Raw genomic sequence first — 14,581 nt, forward strand, 5'->3', positions numbered from 1 at the left:
CTAGTCTTCAGTCGCAACCCCTACCCTCCAGTCTTGACGCTCCCTCACCCCACTCCGTCCAGCTCTCAACCACACTGACGTCCCCTTCCTTTACCCCTCAGTTACTGACGCCCTTCTCGTCTACCCCTTAGTTGCTGACGATCCCTGTCCCTCAGTAGCTGACCCCCTCCCCCCGTTCAGTCACTGACGGCCCCCCCCCACTCCCTCCAGCCCCCAGTAGCTGACCCCCCCCCCCCCTCTCCCCCGCTGTCTGTTCCAGCTGGTCCGGGTCGCGGCAGCCACCGCGGTAAGCCGGCGCCGATGAGTGCCCCACCTGTGGACGCGGGCCGGCGCGCGCCGCCGCCGCCACCGACGGCCGCCGGCTCCGACGGCGGCGCCGCCGGCCGACTGGCCTGCTCACTCCAGTCGCTGCGGGGTAGGCTGTCGCGCGGCCGAGCGCCCGACACCGCCCCCGTTCCCGCCCCCGCCCCCGCCGCTGCTGCCGCTACTGCGTCCCCCGCTGCTGCCGCGGGTCGCAGTGAAGGTCCGTCCGCCGCCGCCGCTCAGACCAGCGACCGGCGGTCCCAGGAGCAGTCGGGCTCGCGCGCCCCGCCCGCGTCCAGTGAGGGCGGAAAGACACGCGAGAGTGGTGACCAGAATAGCGACGCGAGCGACGCACACCCGAACGGCGCCGCCACCGGGAGCGCAGCGCGAGGGGACGAGTCGGTGAGAGACTCTGTCGCAGACGACGCGAGAAAGAGCGAGAACTCGGGTGTCTCGAAGTCATCGGGCTCGCCTCGAGCGGAGTCTCTGGGGTCGACAGAACCGACGACTCAGCCGTCTGCGACCAGGGCGGACTCTGTGCCCGCTCAGCCGGCCGCTGCGGTCGCTGGGAGTTCCGCAGAAGCCCCGGCGGCGAGCGATTCCAGTTCAGCAAGTTCGACCACCTCACCAGACACAGCGCCTGAAAAACCGCACGTTTGTGGGTCCTTCTTCTCACCCTGCTGTTCCGCGCGCCGCGCCGGAGGGGGTGTCAAGACGTTCAGCGGCGCATCGGCGACGAGTACCGGCGCTCCGGCGAGCACTGGCGCTCCGACAGCCAGACCCAGCGGCTCAGAGCGTCATCGGTCTCCTGTGAGCTTGGCGAGAATCCTCTCCCGACCGGTGTTCACCAGCAGTCCGCCGCCGCCGGCCCGCAAAAAGTCGAGTGTGGTGTACTTTCATCCCGAGTTTCAGCCGGGGGTGATTGGAGAAGACGACGCAACGGATTCTAGCAGCCCCAGGTGAGTCCGGAGGTCACGGGTCTCGGGTCATGGGGTCACGGGTCACGGGCTAGTCTCAAGTCACGGATTAACTTGTCAGGTCACGGGACAATGCCGGATCGTGACCAGTTCCAGGTCAGTTCTGAGTTACTGGTCTATCCTGAGCCTTCTTAGGTCAGGGACTACTTCAAGGTCACTTTTATTCCCAGTTTATCGTGTCGTTCTTGTCATCTTCCGATGCATGATTGCTTGGTGCCACACATTGTCATGCGTCTGTATTCCATGTTTGCTCCACATATTGGCACCTGTGTGAAGTGCGTGCTGATTTTGCGGAGGAAGCCACCTGCATCACTGACATGCCACTCACGGTCGTGCCTCTTGAAACTTATTGAAATTAAATACCGTTTTACCTTACTGATGCACTTGAGCTTAAGCGCGATCTGTTATGGCTAAGGCGTTTTCAATGAGCGAAAGCTGTGCTGCACGTGCGCACGTGAAGTGAAACGTTATCCCTTGAAGCTAAAGCCAGCTTCTACACAATTCTTCCGGTCTTGTCCGGTTTCATCCAGCCTTCATGATGAAAGTATCTGTCATCATTTATCCACGTACTTTGTGTAGCAAATTGTGGATCACACATCTTCATTTCCATCGGGACTTCCCATACCGGCTATAATTACCATCCCCCTATAATCCTCTTCAGCTAGCTGATCAAGTTAGTCCTCATCCTGCCTTACATCTATTCACTGTCTTGGAGAGACCGACCGTGGAGCCAAATTCAATCAGGTGCCATTATCTTACAAACGGTGTATGTAGAGGATGTGGATTAATCCATTTGCCCCGGCGAGACCCAGGGGAGTTTAATGATTACAAATCCCGAGGGTATTGGTCCCTCCCTGCTGGGATATATGGGGAGTAACAAGACTGGTTGTCACGATAACGCGAATTGATGTAATCAGTGAGCAATGACTTGTGCTGCTGTTGATACGCTGGACTTTTTCATATTGGTATAAAAGAATGCCTATGCATAGAAATGTGCGAAAATGTTGTCATAGTTCAGTCGATGTTTGGCTAAGGTCTAATGATCTTTTCCCAAGACATATTGTGTAAGGAAATCAAAACAAATAGCTTCTGTCTCTTCAGGTAAAGTTGGCCAAATTATCGTTCGTTCATTTGGTAGCGCTTGGTTTAAAGGGACACTCCCACCTTAACATTAGTTTTGAGTTGAGATAGCCAAATTGGTGGCCATGGCCTGCAAATACCGGTTTGGGCACTCACAACATCGACAAATGCTTTAATTCGGAGATATGGAATTTCAAACTTGCAGTTTTCGGATTCTAAGGGGCTAGTGCATTGGTATGCCCCCTTAGAATTTGTGACGTCAGCGGAGATCTAACGATTTTTAAATCTTTTACTAAAACGTTTGGTAGCACGCGGTGGTATATGCCGCTTTGCGCGCAACAAATGCCGCACTTTCAAATAAAGTCGCTAGGAACAGCGGAGATTCCAAAAAGTAAACAAAAGTAAAAGTCTAATATCTTGAAAACCGGTGAATATTTTTCGATGAAATTTGGTAGATATTCGTTTTCGCTCTTTCTGAACCGAGCGACATCACTTTCGTGCCAATTCATTAACTTTTTTGAAGGTGGGAGGGTCCCTTTAAGGGTTTCCTGCGTGGAATGTTGATCATACCTAATATGTTTAATGTCTCTCTTACTACATAGACAATGTCTCTCTTACCAGACTACTTGAAAAATGTTGCGAGTCCAGCCCGCAGAAGGGTCTTACCACTAACCAGTAGTTGTACCAGGTATATCCCGTTTAGCACTTCACTTGATGGGCCTTGTGGGGTCGTAAAGAGCGGTTAGCAGCCAAGAGGCGGACATAACGGTTGTCATGGAAACCACGACATCGAAACAAAGCCACTGGAGGTGGCCGTTCCGATGTACACACAGAACAGCACGGTGTTTCCTAAACAACGACCTTGTTTCCGAGTTAATTGTGGTCGAAAGTGGGCAATCGTTCAGTGCGCTTTTGCCGGCTGGCATCAACTCTTTTTTACGACCAACTTGGGAAAGTGTGCTGTCGCTGACATAGTCTAGTTAACAGACTTTAATTAGGCCATTTAAAGTCAATAAAACTGCATGTGAAGAGGCCCCTTATAGCCTATAGGAGCTGTTTGACTAGAAGTTACTTTTCGAAATACTAATATGTATATTGGTGAATTGATATGGGTGACTAAGCAGTCAGATAAGATAAGTGCTAAGCAGCCTGCTTATCAGTCGTGAACTTCACTCTTTTCATAACTCACTCATGAGTCATGATTGTAACTCACTGACTTCCTCATTCTTGGCTCACTACTTTCTCGCTCACTATGCGTCGCACCCGACGGGCACGGAATACACGCACACGAGTGTCTGTTGACTTCCTCTAGCCAGCCCTCGGTTTGTTTGGGTCGGCCCCGAGTGACGAGTGTTTCAGACGATTGACCGAGATTCAACACTGTGCGAACCCCGCGGGGGATGAGGGGGAGGGGAGGGGTGTGAGTGTTGGCTGGACCCAGAAACGTACGGGCGAGGGGAGGGAAATGTCACTTGTGTGTCAGAAGATGTTACATGTCAGGCGCGAACAGTTGTGTCGTGTTAGGCGGGACAAACTCAGTCAGGTCAGGTCAGGTCATGGTTAGTTGCATTATTTTACACCGTTCTATAACTTCGCGCTTCAGCTCACGTCACTATGTCAAGTCATCGCTCTAGTTAACATCAACTGCCAAATCACGTCAGCTCATTCACGATTCAATCACGTCAATGCTGAATCACGACAACTCATTGCACGTTTCTGCGTCACGTAAAATCAGCCTGCTTCAGATCAACATAAGGACAAGGTCCCTTCAGCTCTCACACCAACCTTCAGAGCACAAGTGTTTATTCCGGGCAGTGAAGCGTGTGCTTGTGTGGGTGTGTAGGGCGAGCGTAGCACTGAAGCCTATATTTGTGAGAGACCGTCTCCATGCATGCGTGTCTGTCTATTTGTGTGCTTGTTTGTAGAGCACGCACCCAGTTCTATCGGTCTGTGAAGGGAGCGATCGGCGCGTGCCGAGACGAGTGATCCGTGACAGGTTAGGGTAGGCAGCCGGGACGCACGAGCGGCGGGCGGGCGAGGATGATGAATTGATGGGTGCTTATTGAGATGGACGATCGGGGCTCCCTCCGAACTCGGCCTCGGTGGGGATATCGATGGTGTATGTTGACACCCCACCTGAGTGTGTTTGTGGAAACGGAGCGGCACCGCTGTGTTGAAATGAAGTCGCGCATGGGTAGGTTTATAGGTGCGGCAGATGGTTTTGTTGCTGTGTTTGGTTTTGAAAGTGGGGCATGTCGTTTGACAAAAAGCGATAGGATTCTTTGAAGACATGACAAGCAGATAGCGAAGTGAAAAGCAAACCGAGCAACAACAATTTTCCGGTTCAGAGAGATCGTTGTTTTTGTGTTCTTTCATCTAATATCGAATCGAAGCATCGGATGCGTCGGTGCACTTTCAATCAAAATGATAACCACATCTTAGCTTTCCATCTGGATCAGGAAAACTGATCTGATGAACGGGACTTTGTTCCGTGGGGTAGTTCAACATTGATTGCTGCATTGATTTTAGCATCCTTACACTCACAGCCCTTGATCACGTTCCTCAATCCTTCGTGGCACGAGGTACGAAGAAGAAGGTTACGAAAAAAAACACTTGAACTCTCCTACACTCAAACCATTTGGTTCAAAACTCAAGCCATGTTTTCTCTTCGAAAATCCATAAAGCCTGAAACAGACTCTTTCCGCAGTCAGGAAATCGCATGCGAGAGCCTATTCAAATACATGGAAGCACGCTCGCATCAATCGCACGCACCTCCCGCATGCGATTGAGGCGAGAAGAATTACAATGTATTTGAATAGGTTCTCGCATGCGATTTCCTGAACGCGAAAAGAGTCTGTTTCAGCCATTACTATCACCTGCTTCTAATGTTTTGTGCTGTCGCTCACTGATCCCTTCATTCGCTTGATAACCTGAGATGGGGCCAGGACTGTCCTCAGGTGCGTACTGTCTTTTCCAGGGTCGGATTCAGAATTTCTTCGGCCAGTGGCCAATGGAATGAGGGCGATATGGTTTCCACCTACGGGGCGGCAAAACGTACGATTTGGCCGCCTATAGTGAAAATCGAAGACAACATCTTACCCCTTCTCTGATGTAATTTATGGGATAAAGTGATTTTGAGATTTTACGGCGCCCTGATTCGTTGCTCTGCAGGACGGCAATTTTTTTCTTTTTTGGCTAGGGGCTTTAGCCCTCAAAGCCCCTCCCCGGATCCGCCGCCCCTTGTTTCTTCCTTTACTCGAGCCGCAGATCCACATCAGTCCACCTGTCTCCCCTCCCCCCTCTTGTCAGCTAGCGCTCCTGACCGTTGTGCCGACTTCTCTCTATTTCCGGTGTTGGGCCGCGTTGGGTTTCACTTTCCACCGTTCTCGCGGTCGGCCCGCCCCCGTCAGCTGGTGTCCGCTCCAGTTCCAAGGCCGTCCCCTCCTACCGCACCGATCAGCGACCATCGACGACCGTGGATTTCCACACCGCGCTACCCACACGGCTAGTTACGTCTTTCCCCCCTCTCTCTCTCCTCCCTCCCTCTGCGCACTCTCCCCTGCTTCCCCACCAACCGAGCCGCATAATCTGGCCATTAGAATGGGGCAACTAGCGCGCACGTGCGCCTCCCACGCGCGATGTGTCATGGATTGGCCGCACGTGCGGTCACTGCGCGTGGTGCCAGGTGCGTGATCGGTGATGTCATGTGCTACGCACGTGCGTGAAGTGATTGTGATATCACGCATTGCGTGAGGGCCGTGATGTCACCCAAGTGGCTGTTCGTGCGTGTGATTTTTATTGTGTGGGATGGAAGGGAGTGGTGATTTTTGTCGGTTAGATAAACAGTCGTCGCGTGGGCGGACTTTGGGTCGAGGTCACCGGCGGTTTGTTTTGGTGAGAGCGAGGCGGCTCGAGGCTCTGATGGTGCCGGTATTTGGCTGTTTTTGCTGTCACGTATTTTAGCGTTTGATGTTTGTTTAGTGTTGTTTTTGGTGCCGGGTGTTTTGTGAGGCGAGAACCGTGATGTGAGTTGGTAGTGTGAAGTCAGTGATGGTACCGTTGTGTTATCACCTCAGCTAAAGGCAGAAATTGGTAGCCACTCTGGAATTCAGTTCCGAGTTGTCAGGTGGCAGCAATGTGTCAAAATTGTGTCTTTCCACTCAGTCGAATGCAAATGGCCGAAATTATCACCTATGAGGGAAAAAGCGTCTATTGATAGATCTGGCTCTCTCGTTGACCCACATTCCGCATAAAGAATGTTTTAGATGCATGTTAACAATGAAGATAAAATGTACCAAGCCATTTCAGCTATTATAGTTACGTGTTATCTATTGTGTGACATCATGTGTTATGCCCGTCATGTATCCCAATTCTGCAACATCCTAGCTCCAGGATCCCCGAAAATCCCGCGGCACATCTTAGCGCTATCATCAAACCCTAGACGTGATTTCAACAGTCCGTCACCACAGTTTGTTTCGAAACTCAGAGCACATCAGCCGTGCCGCCCAGCTCCATCAAACATTCATGACCCGGCCGTAAAGCTGATCCGCTCAAATTAAGCCCCCCAGCTCAGTTTAAGCCGCTCGGCTGGCGTCGCGTGCCGGGCCTGTGAGCCACTATAGTGTGACGGCTTTGGCCTAGTGGCGTATTTCGGTGGTCACGAAAGTGTGAAACAACCACTTGTGGCTTGGACCGCTGCCACTTTCCGTCAGAATGACTCACTGCCAAGGACAGCACTGGAGCTTGACTGAGTGGAGCATGACTCTAAACATGACTCTGACATGGCTCCAGCCAAACTCCAGCATGATTCAGGCTGATTGACTTAGCTGTGTAATGGGAACATAACATTTGAAGAAGGTGATTGCAGAACGTAGTTACTAAGTTTGTTTGACTTGATTTGATCGCTATCGGTGACAATTTCGAGACGCATTTCGCGCAGGTGCTGATATGAGGCCCCATTTCCTGACCCGGAAATTAGTTTTGAAGTTGTGAACTCTCGCAGCTTTATGATATATGACATGTCCCAAGTTTGCAGCGAAGATGCATCACGTGCTGGGTGTTCCTGGTGACCTCCAAGCCATAGATCATTGGACAACAGGTTGTCCGCGAGTGATGAACTTTGTTAGATGAATCAGCCCTACGTTTGCTGTTTCAAATTGCTGCTGTAACAGAATTTACTGTTTTTTTAGATGACCAACACAGAATCATCGTTCTGTGGCCGAGTCACTTAAGCTTATCTAGCATTATCAGTTTTTTTGTGAAGTTCTAAATATCACTCAGGTCGTAGCGCACGCATTTTGTAAACCATCGAGTAGAGAAATGATAATCTAAGTAAATGCACAACAAAATTCGATTTATTTGTATAAATACTGGCAACATCATAGAAACGGACTCTGAAAACCACCGAAAGCGTTCAAAGGGCAGTTGTTATTGCCGAAAGATGATATTGTTATGGACTTTTGAAACGCGATTTATTGAATTTCTGAAGAATGAGCGCCCGACCAAAGCCAATCTGAGCGAAAGAGGAATAGTTCGCATGCCATCAAGCTTTCTTATCAATAGTTTATCGAAGTTTCCATGCTAGGATGGCGGAGAGTAAGGACATTCTTCCTTTATGAAAGAACGAATTCAATGTGCAAAATCTTTTCTACTCTGACATTTTATGGTTTGGTGTGGCACTTATAGGAAGGACACTTTATGTAAAGTCAACCGCACAGTGCTTTTAGAATGTGGTTTCTTTTACTGAGTACACCGATTTAAATGCTCGAGGCTTGTTTTTTTTGCAGCATCTCTGACCTAGCGACCTTAATAAAAATAGCGCTATGTTGATTTTGTACTTTGTAGCTACATTTCTTGTTTTAACTCGCAGTTCTAATTCCTGCCCTTTTCATAGGTAAGCGAAATTGTAGCAGTTCAATGTTCATTAAGAGCTCGTGATCCTGCTTGGAAACATTCTTTGTTTTATCACGAATAGATGATGATTATCTATACCGGGGCGCCTGCGCGTCCACATGAAAGAAGTTTCATTCATTCTTTCATTCATTCATTCATTCATTCATTCATTCATTCATTCTTACGCCTTCACATCTGAAGTTTAATTAAGGTGACCGCGGTAAGATGCCTGCGTTGTTCCTGATGTTTTAATATTCAGAGAACGCCAGGAGGGGATGCTCTGGTACGGGACGTGTAGTTGTATATGGTGGACGGCATGGGCTTCTTGATACCACAACGAGTAGTCGAGTATCATTTAAAGGAATAGGTACTTGAGAAATGCTTCTCACTTGCGTTTGTTAAGTTCTGTTATCTAAACAACTGCACATAATGCTCTGTTTTGCTACCTTTTGAGTTTTGATCCCATAAAAAAACATTATTTGAATGGTTACGCTTCGTGTTCCAGTAGCACTTTTGACTTGAGACATTGCCTTTGATATTATCTGTTTGAAAAAAAAAACTTCTGGTTTATTGTTTAAACACTAAAAATTAAAATGCATTATTAAAAAAAAAATAGGTATGCCGCTTGTTTTATAAGCACAGCAACCACTAAAAGTATTTATGAGCGATAGGGATTCGCAAGGCATATCGAGAAGATCCGAGGGGTCTTGCAGCGCGCTCATAAACCTGCCTATTGACACCCAGGTTTTCCGTTTGCCTCGTGAAAAAGTTTCTGCGATCCTGCAAGGAACTGCCGATGCGAAAGTATTGATTCCGGCCGCTCGTGCCATAAAGTTACTGAATCTATGCAACTGTTCTCGGTTTCGCTGAAACTGTTTGCCAGCTCGCGTGAGCTGATCGGAAGGGCGCCTTTACTTTTGTTTTATACTGGAGAGCCCAGTTCAAAACGTCTGGTGATTTCCCAATATGTTATCGGATGATCTAATCGCGGATGCACAAACATTTTCTGACGACAGAGCTTAGCTAGCAATATTAAATTACAGAACACTTCTGACATGTGATGCTATACCAGATATTTAACAACCGCGTTTGTCTCTCAGCGCAAACTTACCGCGAATGCTGACCGATTGGGCCCTTGGGACCTTCACGCTTTTCCAATGCGGACGATCTTTGACAAATCTTGGGGTCGCTGTTACTTTTCAGCACGCCTTATCAGGAACCCCTTTTCTTCAGATGTGGCCTGTGGCAGTATGGGCGAATGGGACCGCTAGACTTCTGACCGGACCAATGGCTCCCATTCGGGTGGACCAATGGTCCCCCTCGGTCCCCAGTGGAGGCCGTTGTCTTATCAGAAGCGGAAGGCCGCGCCATTGCCCCACTGATGTCTGGGGACAGAGTTGAGACAAGTTGGACGGAATAGCCACCGTTGTATTTCTCTCTCGGAGGTGAGGGAAGAAACTCTGCCGGAAAATCACCAAAGTTTAGTCTGAAAGTAGTACTTGTCGAACCGTAGGTAACTTACGACAATGGGAATAGTAACGAGCTGAATGGCACAATAGACAGAAAGGAAAAATAAAGTTTGGCTCACTGATCTCTGCTTCAAAATGATCTGACGCTAAATCTATCCGGTTTTAGCCAGATCACTACTGTCACCTTTGAGTTTTGACCATTTGAAACTACTATGTGTGTTTTCGCCCACCGCGCCGGGCGCAAAATTTCTATACCAGGTGTCCCAAACGTTAAATTGTTATTTGTTTTGGTGACATCTCCGCTTTTGTATTGTACAATGCAACACAGTACAATTCAGTTAAACTCGTACGATACAACATACAGCATTATTCTGTGCCGGCCCCGGCTCTTACCTCCTACCCCACATCCTGCATCATGGAGCTCCCATCTCTGTCATGTGGAATGGTGGTGGTGGTTTGGAAGTGTGTTCAGTCTGCTCAATCGACAACTGTCCGTGCTGATCGTGCGTCGTTCGTCGAGGTCGTTGGGGAATGACAGTCCGTTCGCTCACCCTCCTGAACAGACGTGTTAGCGAAGGGGAGGGGAGAGTGGAGTGGAATGGTGGTTGAGGGATGTGAGAAGAGAGAGAGAGAGAGAGAGAGAGAGAGAGAGAGAGAGAGAGAGAGAGAGAGAGAGAGAGAGAAAGAGAGAGAGAGAAAGAGAGAGAGAGAAAGAGAGAGAGAGAAAGAGAGAGAGAGGGAGAGAGAGAAAGAGGGAGAGAGAGAAAGAGAGAGAGAGAGAGAGAGAGAGAGAGAGAGAGAGAGAGAGAGAGAGAGAGAGAGAGAGAGAGAGAGAGAGAGAGAGAGAGAGATGAAACGAGGAAGGAAGAATGAGATGGAGGCGAAATCGGGGGCTTCAACTCTTTGTTTCCCAGCACCCCTCCGATATGCAAATTGGATTCGGCTGCTCCGTTGAGGAAATGATATGGTTTCATTCTCTGCCCATGTTTGCCCAAATTCAATTTCTTTGCAGACTATCAAGGTATGCTCTTCTCGAGAGCAAATGAAATGGATGGCTGTGATGAGCATCGTTATATATACTATGTAATACGAGAAGTAGTAGCCTTTGCTCATATTAATGTTCAAATAATGCACAAAATTGGATATATTAAAATAATACTGATATTTCGCCTAGCGGCATCATCAGAGTACTCCACTGAGTAATCTGATGATGCCGCTAGGCGAAATATCAGTATTATTTTAATATATCCAATTTTGTGCATTATTTGAACATTAATATGAGCAAAGGCTACTACTTCTCGTATTACATAGTATGCTCTTCTCGTTCCATTTCTCTGAAAGGAGACCGCTTCAATGCTGATCTCATTGAAATAACGTTTCACGTTTTACTAGAGACTCGTTTTTGGGAGTCAGCTCTATCCCCCTCTCTCTGTCTGTCTGTCTGTCTGTCTGTCTGTCTGTCTGTCTGTCTGTCTGTCTGTCTGTCTGTCTGTCTGTCTGTCTGTCTGTCTGTCTGTCTGTCTGTCTGTCTGTCTGTCTCTCTCTCTCTCTCTCTCTCTCTCTCTCTCTCTCTCTCTCTCTCTCTCTCTCTCTCTCTCCTTCTCTCGCTCTCCCTTTGTCTCTCTCTCTCTATCCCTCTCTCCGTTTCCCTTTCGTTCTCTTTTCCTCTCCCCTCTCTCCCTTCTCCCTCCCTCCCTAATGCCTCGAACCTATATCAAACTTGGCGCAAATATCTCGTCAGTGACCTTTAGAGACAGGCTGTTCCGTTTCCAGTGTACAGTAGTCATACAGGTCACTGGAGACCAGAGCGGTGACTTTTACACCAGAGGTGGGACTTTTACACACCGGAACACGACCTTTGAACACCGGAACGGTGTGCCATGGTGAGAAAGTCAGTGTGGCTGGTGGAATGGGTCTGGCCTTCTTGGTACCTATGTGAAATGATTTGGTAAGTTGAAAATCACAAACTGTGCTGATATTTAAGAGACCGATATTTGTAACTCTGGTGTTGAATAAATAAGTCTTCTGAGCCGCCTATTCTTTTTTAGCAGCTTAATCGTCCTTTTTAGGCGTTTTTGGCATTGGTGGCACCATTTTAACATTTCAAAACTGAGGAGTATTTTATTGAACACATCCAAATTCAAACCGGATAGCACTGACGGCGTGTCATAAGCCTACAGGCTGTTCTGGATAAGTTCCTTATCTCCACCACTTTGGAAGTCGTCTTACATAACGTCTACCATCCACTCCGTCGTTTTAGCACGGACTCCTCGATACCTCAGACGACCTGTCAGAAACTTCCGGGATCCTTCCGGATATGTTTCGGATCATATCCTTCCGCGCGGATCTGCCACGGATCGGCCTTTAGTGACCCAAATCACCCGCTCAGTGCGGGTATATTTCGTGGAATTGGCTCCTTAGTGACTTCACTGGAAAGTCAGCGCAGTCGTTGAGTCGGTCAAGCCGCCAATTCATGGCGGTACTGTCAAAGTTCTTACTAACTACTTGGTGGAAGTGGTAGAGGGCCAAGTGAGGTCGTTGCACTTTGGGCGTGTCGCGTCTTTACGACGGGTGTGTGTCGCTCGTTGAAATTCAGGGAAGTTGGCTGGTTTGGCCGGGTTTCCGGGTGGGTTGGATTCGACAGCTGGTTTGTATAGCAGTCGTGGGGTGCCAGTGTGAAATGAAACTAATGGAAGAGTTAGGGTGTTTTAGGAGGATATCTTAGTGTCGCAGAGCCCTTTGATGTCTGCTTCAAGGTAATAGCATTTCGCTTGCTGGCTGCATTGTGAATTATAAGAAGTCGTATTGTTCTGTAATGTTTTCAAGAGACAGAGCTGCAATAACATAATCAGTTTATCAGGATCTTACATTTTCTAACGTCTGGACATGCTTTGAAGTTCGGTCAACGTATATCCGGAAACAAAAGTGAAAACCCGTCTTCAAAATAGTTTTCCTCCTCTCTGAAATAATGTTGGCGTTAACAGGTATTTACGGGAATTGGCCCGCAATGATGATTGACTTGTGAAACAAAATCATGGAAACAGGTTGCATATCAGAGGCGCATATCAAGTCTATCTATTATGGTGGGGAAGTGTTTTAGACTTGTACTAGGGTGACCCGCGTGCTCCGCAACGCGAAAAGGGGTATTTTCGATCGGCGGGTGTTTGGTTGTTCTTGTGTCGGTTGGGTTAGCTATCCATTTCGGTCGATTGCTTTTTTTTTTTTTTGGAAGTGACCATATATATTTCAGGCTATGCAGGTGAAAAGCACAACAAAATTCCAAAACTGGCGTATGATTGTTACGAGAGATGGAACATTTAGCACGACTTCTTGTTCACAACGCGGCGTTTCTTCAACACGGTGTTAGCGACCTTCTTGGAACCTCTGGACTTGCTGCGTCCACGGCTCGATCCTTTGCTTTTCGCGTTAAGTAGTAGGCTAGCTCCGGATCGGCCATAACGTCGCGGCTAGTCATGTTCTCGAGTCTTTGTTCCGTGAATTCTTGTTTCATTCGACTGAACAGTTCACGATAACGTGCCAAACGAGCGGATATACTAGGGATGTCATCTGATGGAGGTGGTGGAGAGTGACTGTTGGACTGGTGTGGACTGGTGGTGGTGTAGCATAACTCTATGTTCTCGCCGACCTGTGACTCTGAGAGGGGTGCTGACCGGCTAGCGGTGTTATCCGGTGTGGTAGCCCACTCAGGGTCAACGTGGAGCTGGTGGCGCTCTGCCGGATCAGTGAGGTGCGTTTCGCCTGTTGCCTGCTTCAGGGGACCAGAGCTAAATGGCGAATGGAGGACACTCGCTGCATTGCCACGGACTACAGCCAGCGCTAGTCTTTGTCGCAGCCAGGACGATTCACGCGCGTCGCCGGTCACGCTGACTAAACGGCCACCTAAAAGGCTTATGAAGCGGCTTGTTGCCGGGCCGTAGACGCCACTAGTTTCAATTGCCACAGGCTGAATTTGAAACCGATCAGCCAGTCCCGAGTACTTGCGCATCTTTCTCTCCTCAGCGTCCCTGGCTGCAGCGCCGGCAGCAGCGGCGGTGGCCGGCAGATGGGAAGCCGCGTAGGTGTTGACGCAAGTGGCATCCCACACGAGCGATTTTCCCTCAGTAAATGGGAAAAGCGTCAAGCCGTCCGGCCGTTTCCCATCACCACGATCGATGCCGGTGGGCTCAAGAAGAGATGGCAAGCCGACAGTCTGCAGGGCACGCTTAATCACGTCATTGAGCGCGGTGTGGCGGGGATGACGTCCCGCGCTCAGACGGCAGGTCAGCGCATGGTGTCCCAAACTGTCGGCCAGGGAGCCACAACGACACCTATGTGGCTGGCAGACTTCAGCTCCGACGCGCAAAGCAACGGCGACTCTAAGGGTGGGAGGGTCCAGCAGCGTGCCCAGGCTGGCTGAGGGCAAGGCGTGCAACCATGCTCCGCTCTCCACCGTCCCTGCTGCGAAAAGACGGGCTTGCTCTACCTGGGTAGCGGTGGCCAGTAGGCTGCTTCGCACTTTGTCGGCTAGTACGCTGTCCCATGCACGCTGACTTCGTGCAGCGTCACCTGTTGGAGGTTCCGCTGGCTCAGCCGCCATCCTCCAGTCCGTCAAGGTAACTTCTTGTTCCGCCGACAGTCTGGCGCGTAGCGATCCGGGCAGCATCGACATCAGCAGCTGCATACAATGGTGAAGGGATGTTACGTAGCTTGGAAGTGCAAGGTCTTGCGTGCGTCTGATGCCTAGTCCGCCATATCTAGTCGGTAAAACTGCCTGTGTCCAACTGTTCTGGCTAAAGGCGACGTTAGTAATGCTACAAACTGCAGCGCGGAGCGTCTCGTCCAGAGGTTGCAGGAGATCTA

General features: G+C 49.4%; 1 protein-coding gene across 1 annotated transcript in view; it reads left to right on the forward strand.

Annotated features, from left to right (window-relative positions):
- Positions 1-259: 259 nt before the first annotated feature.
- LOC122375001 (nascent polypeptide-associated complex subunit alpha, muscle-specific form-like) overlaps positions 260-14,581 on the forward strand; it is a gene marked incomplete at both ends in the record, with an annotated part of 53,216 nt that continues 38,894 nt past the window's right edge. The window contains one exon of the mRNA XM_043354130.1: positions 260-1,262. Coding sequence (XP_043210065.1) covers positions 260-1,262 — 1,003 coding nt within the window. The remainder of the gene's footprint in view (positions 1,263-14,581) is intronic.

Source organism: Amphibalanus amphitrite, unplaced genomic scaffold (assembly GCF_019059575.1).
Source record: "Amphibalanus amphitrite isolate SeventyFive unplaced genomic scaffold, NRLGWU_Aamphi_draft 001755F_arrow, whole genome shotgun sequence".
NCBI lineage: Eukaryota > Metazoa > Arthropoda > Thecostraca > Balanomorpha > Balanidae > Amphibalanus > Amphibalanus amphitrite.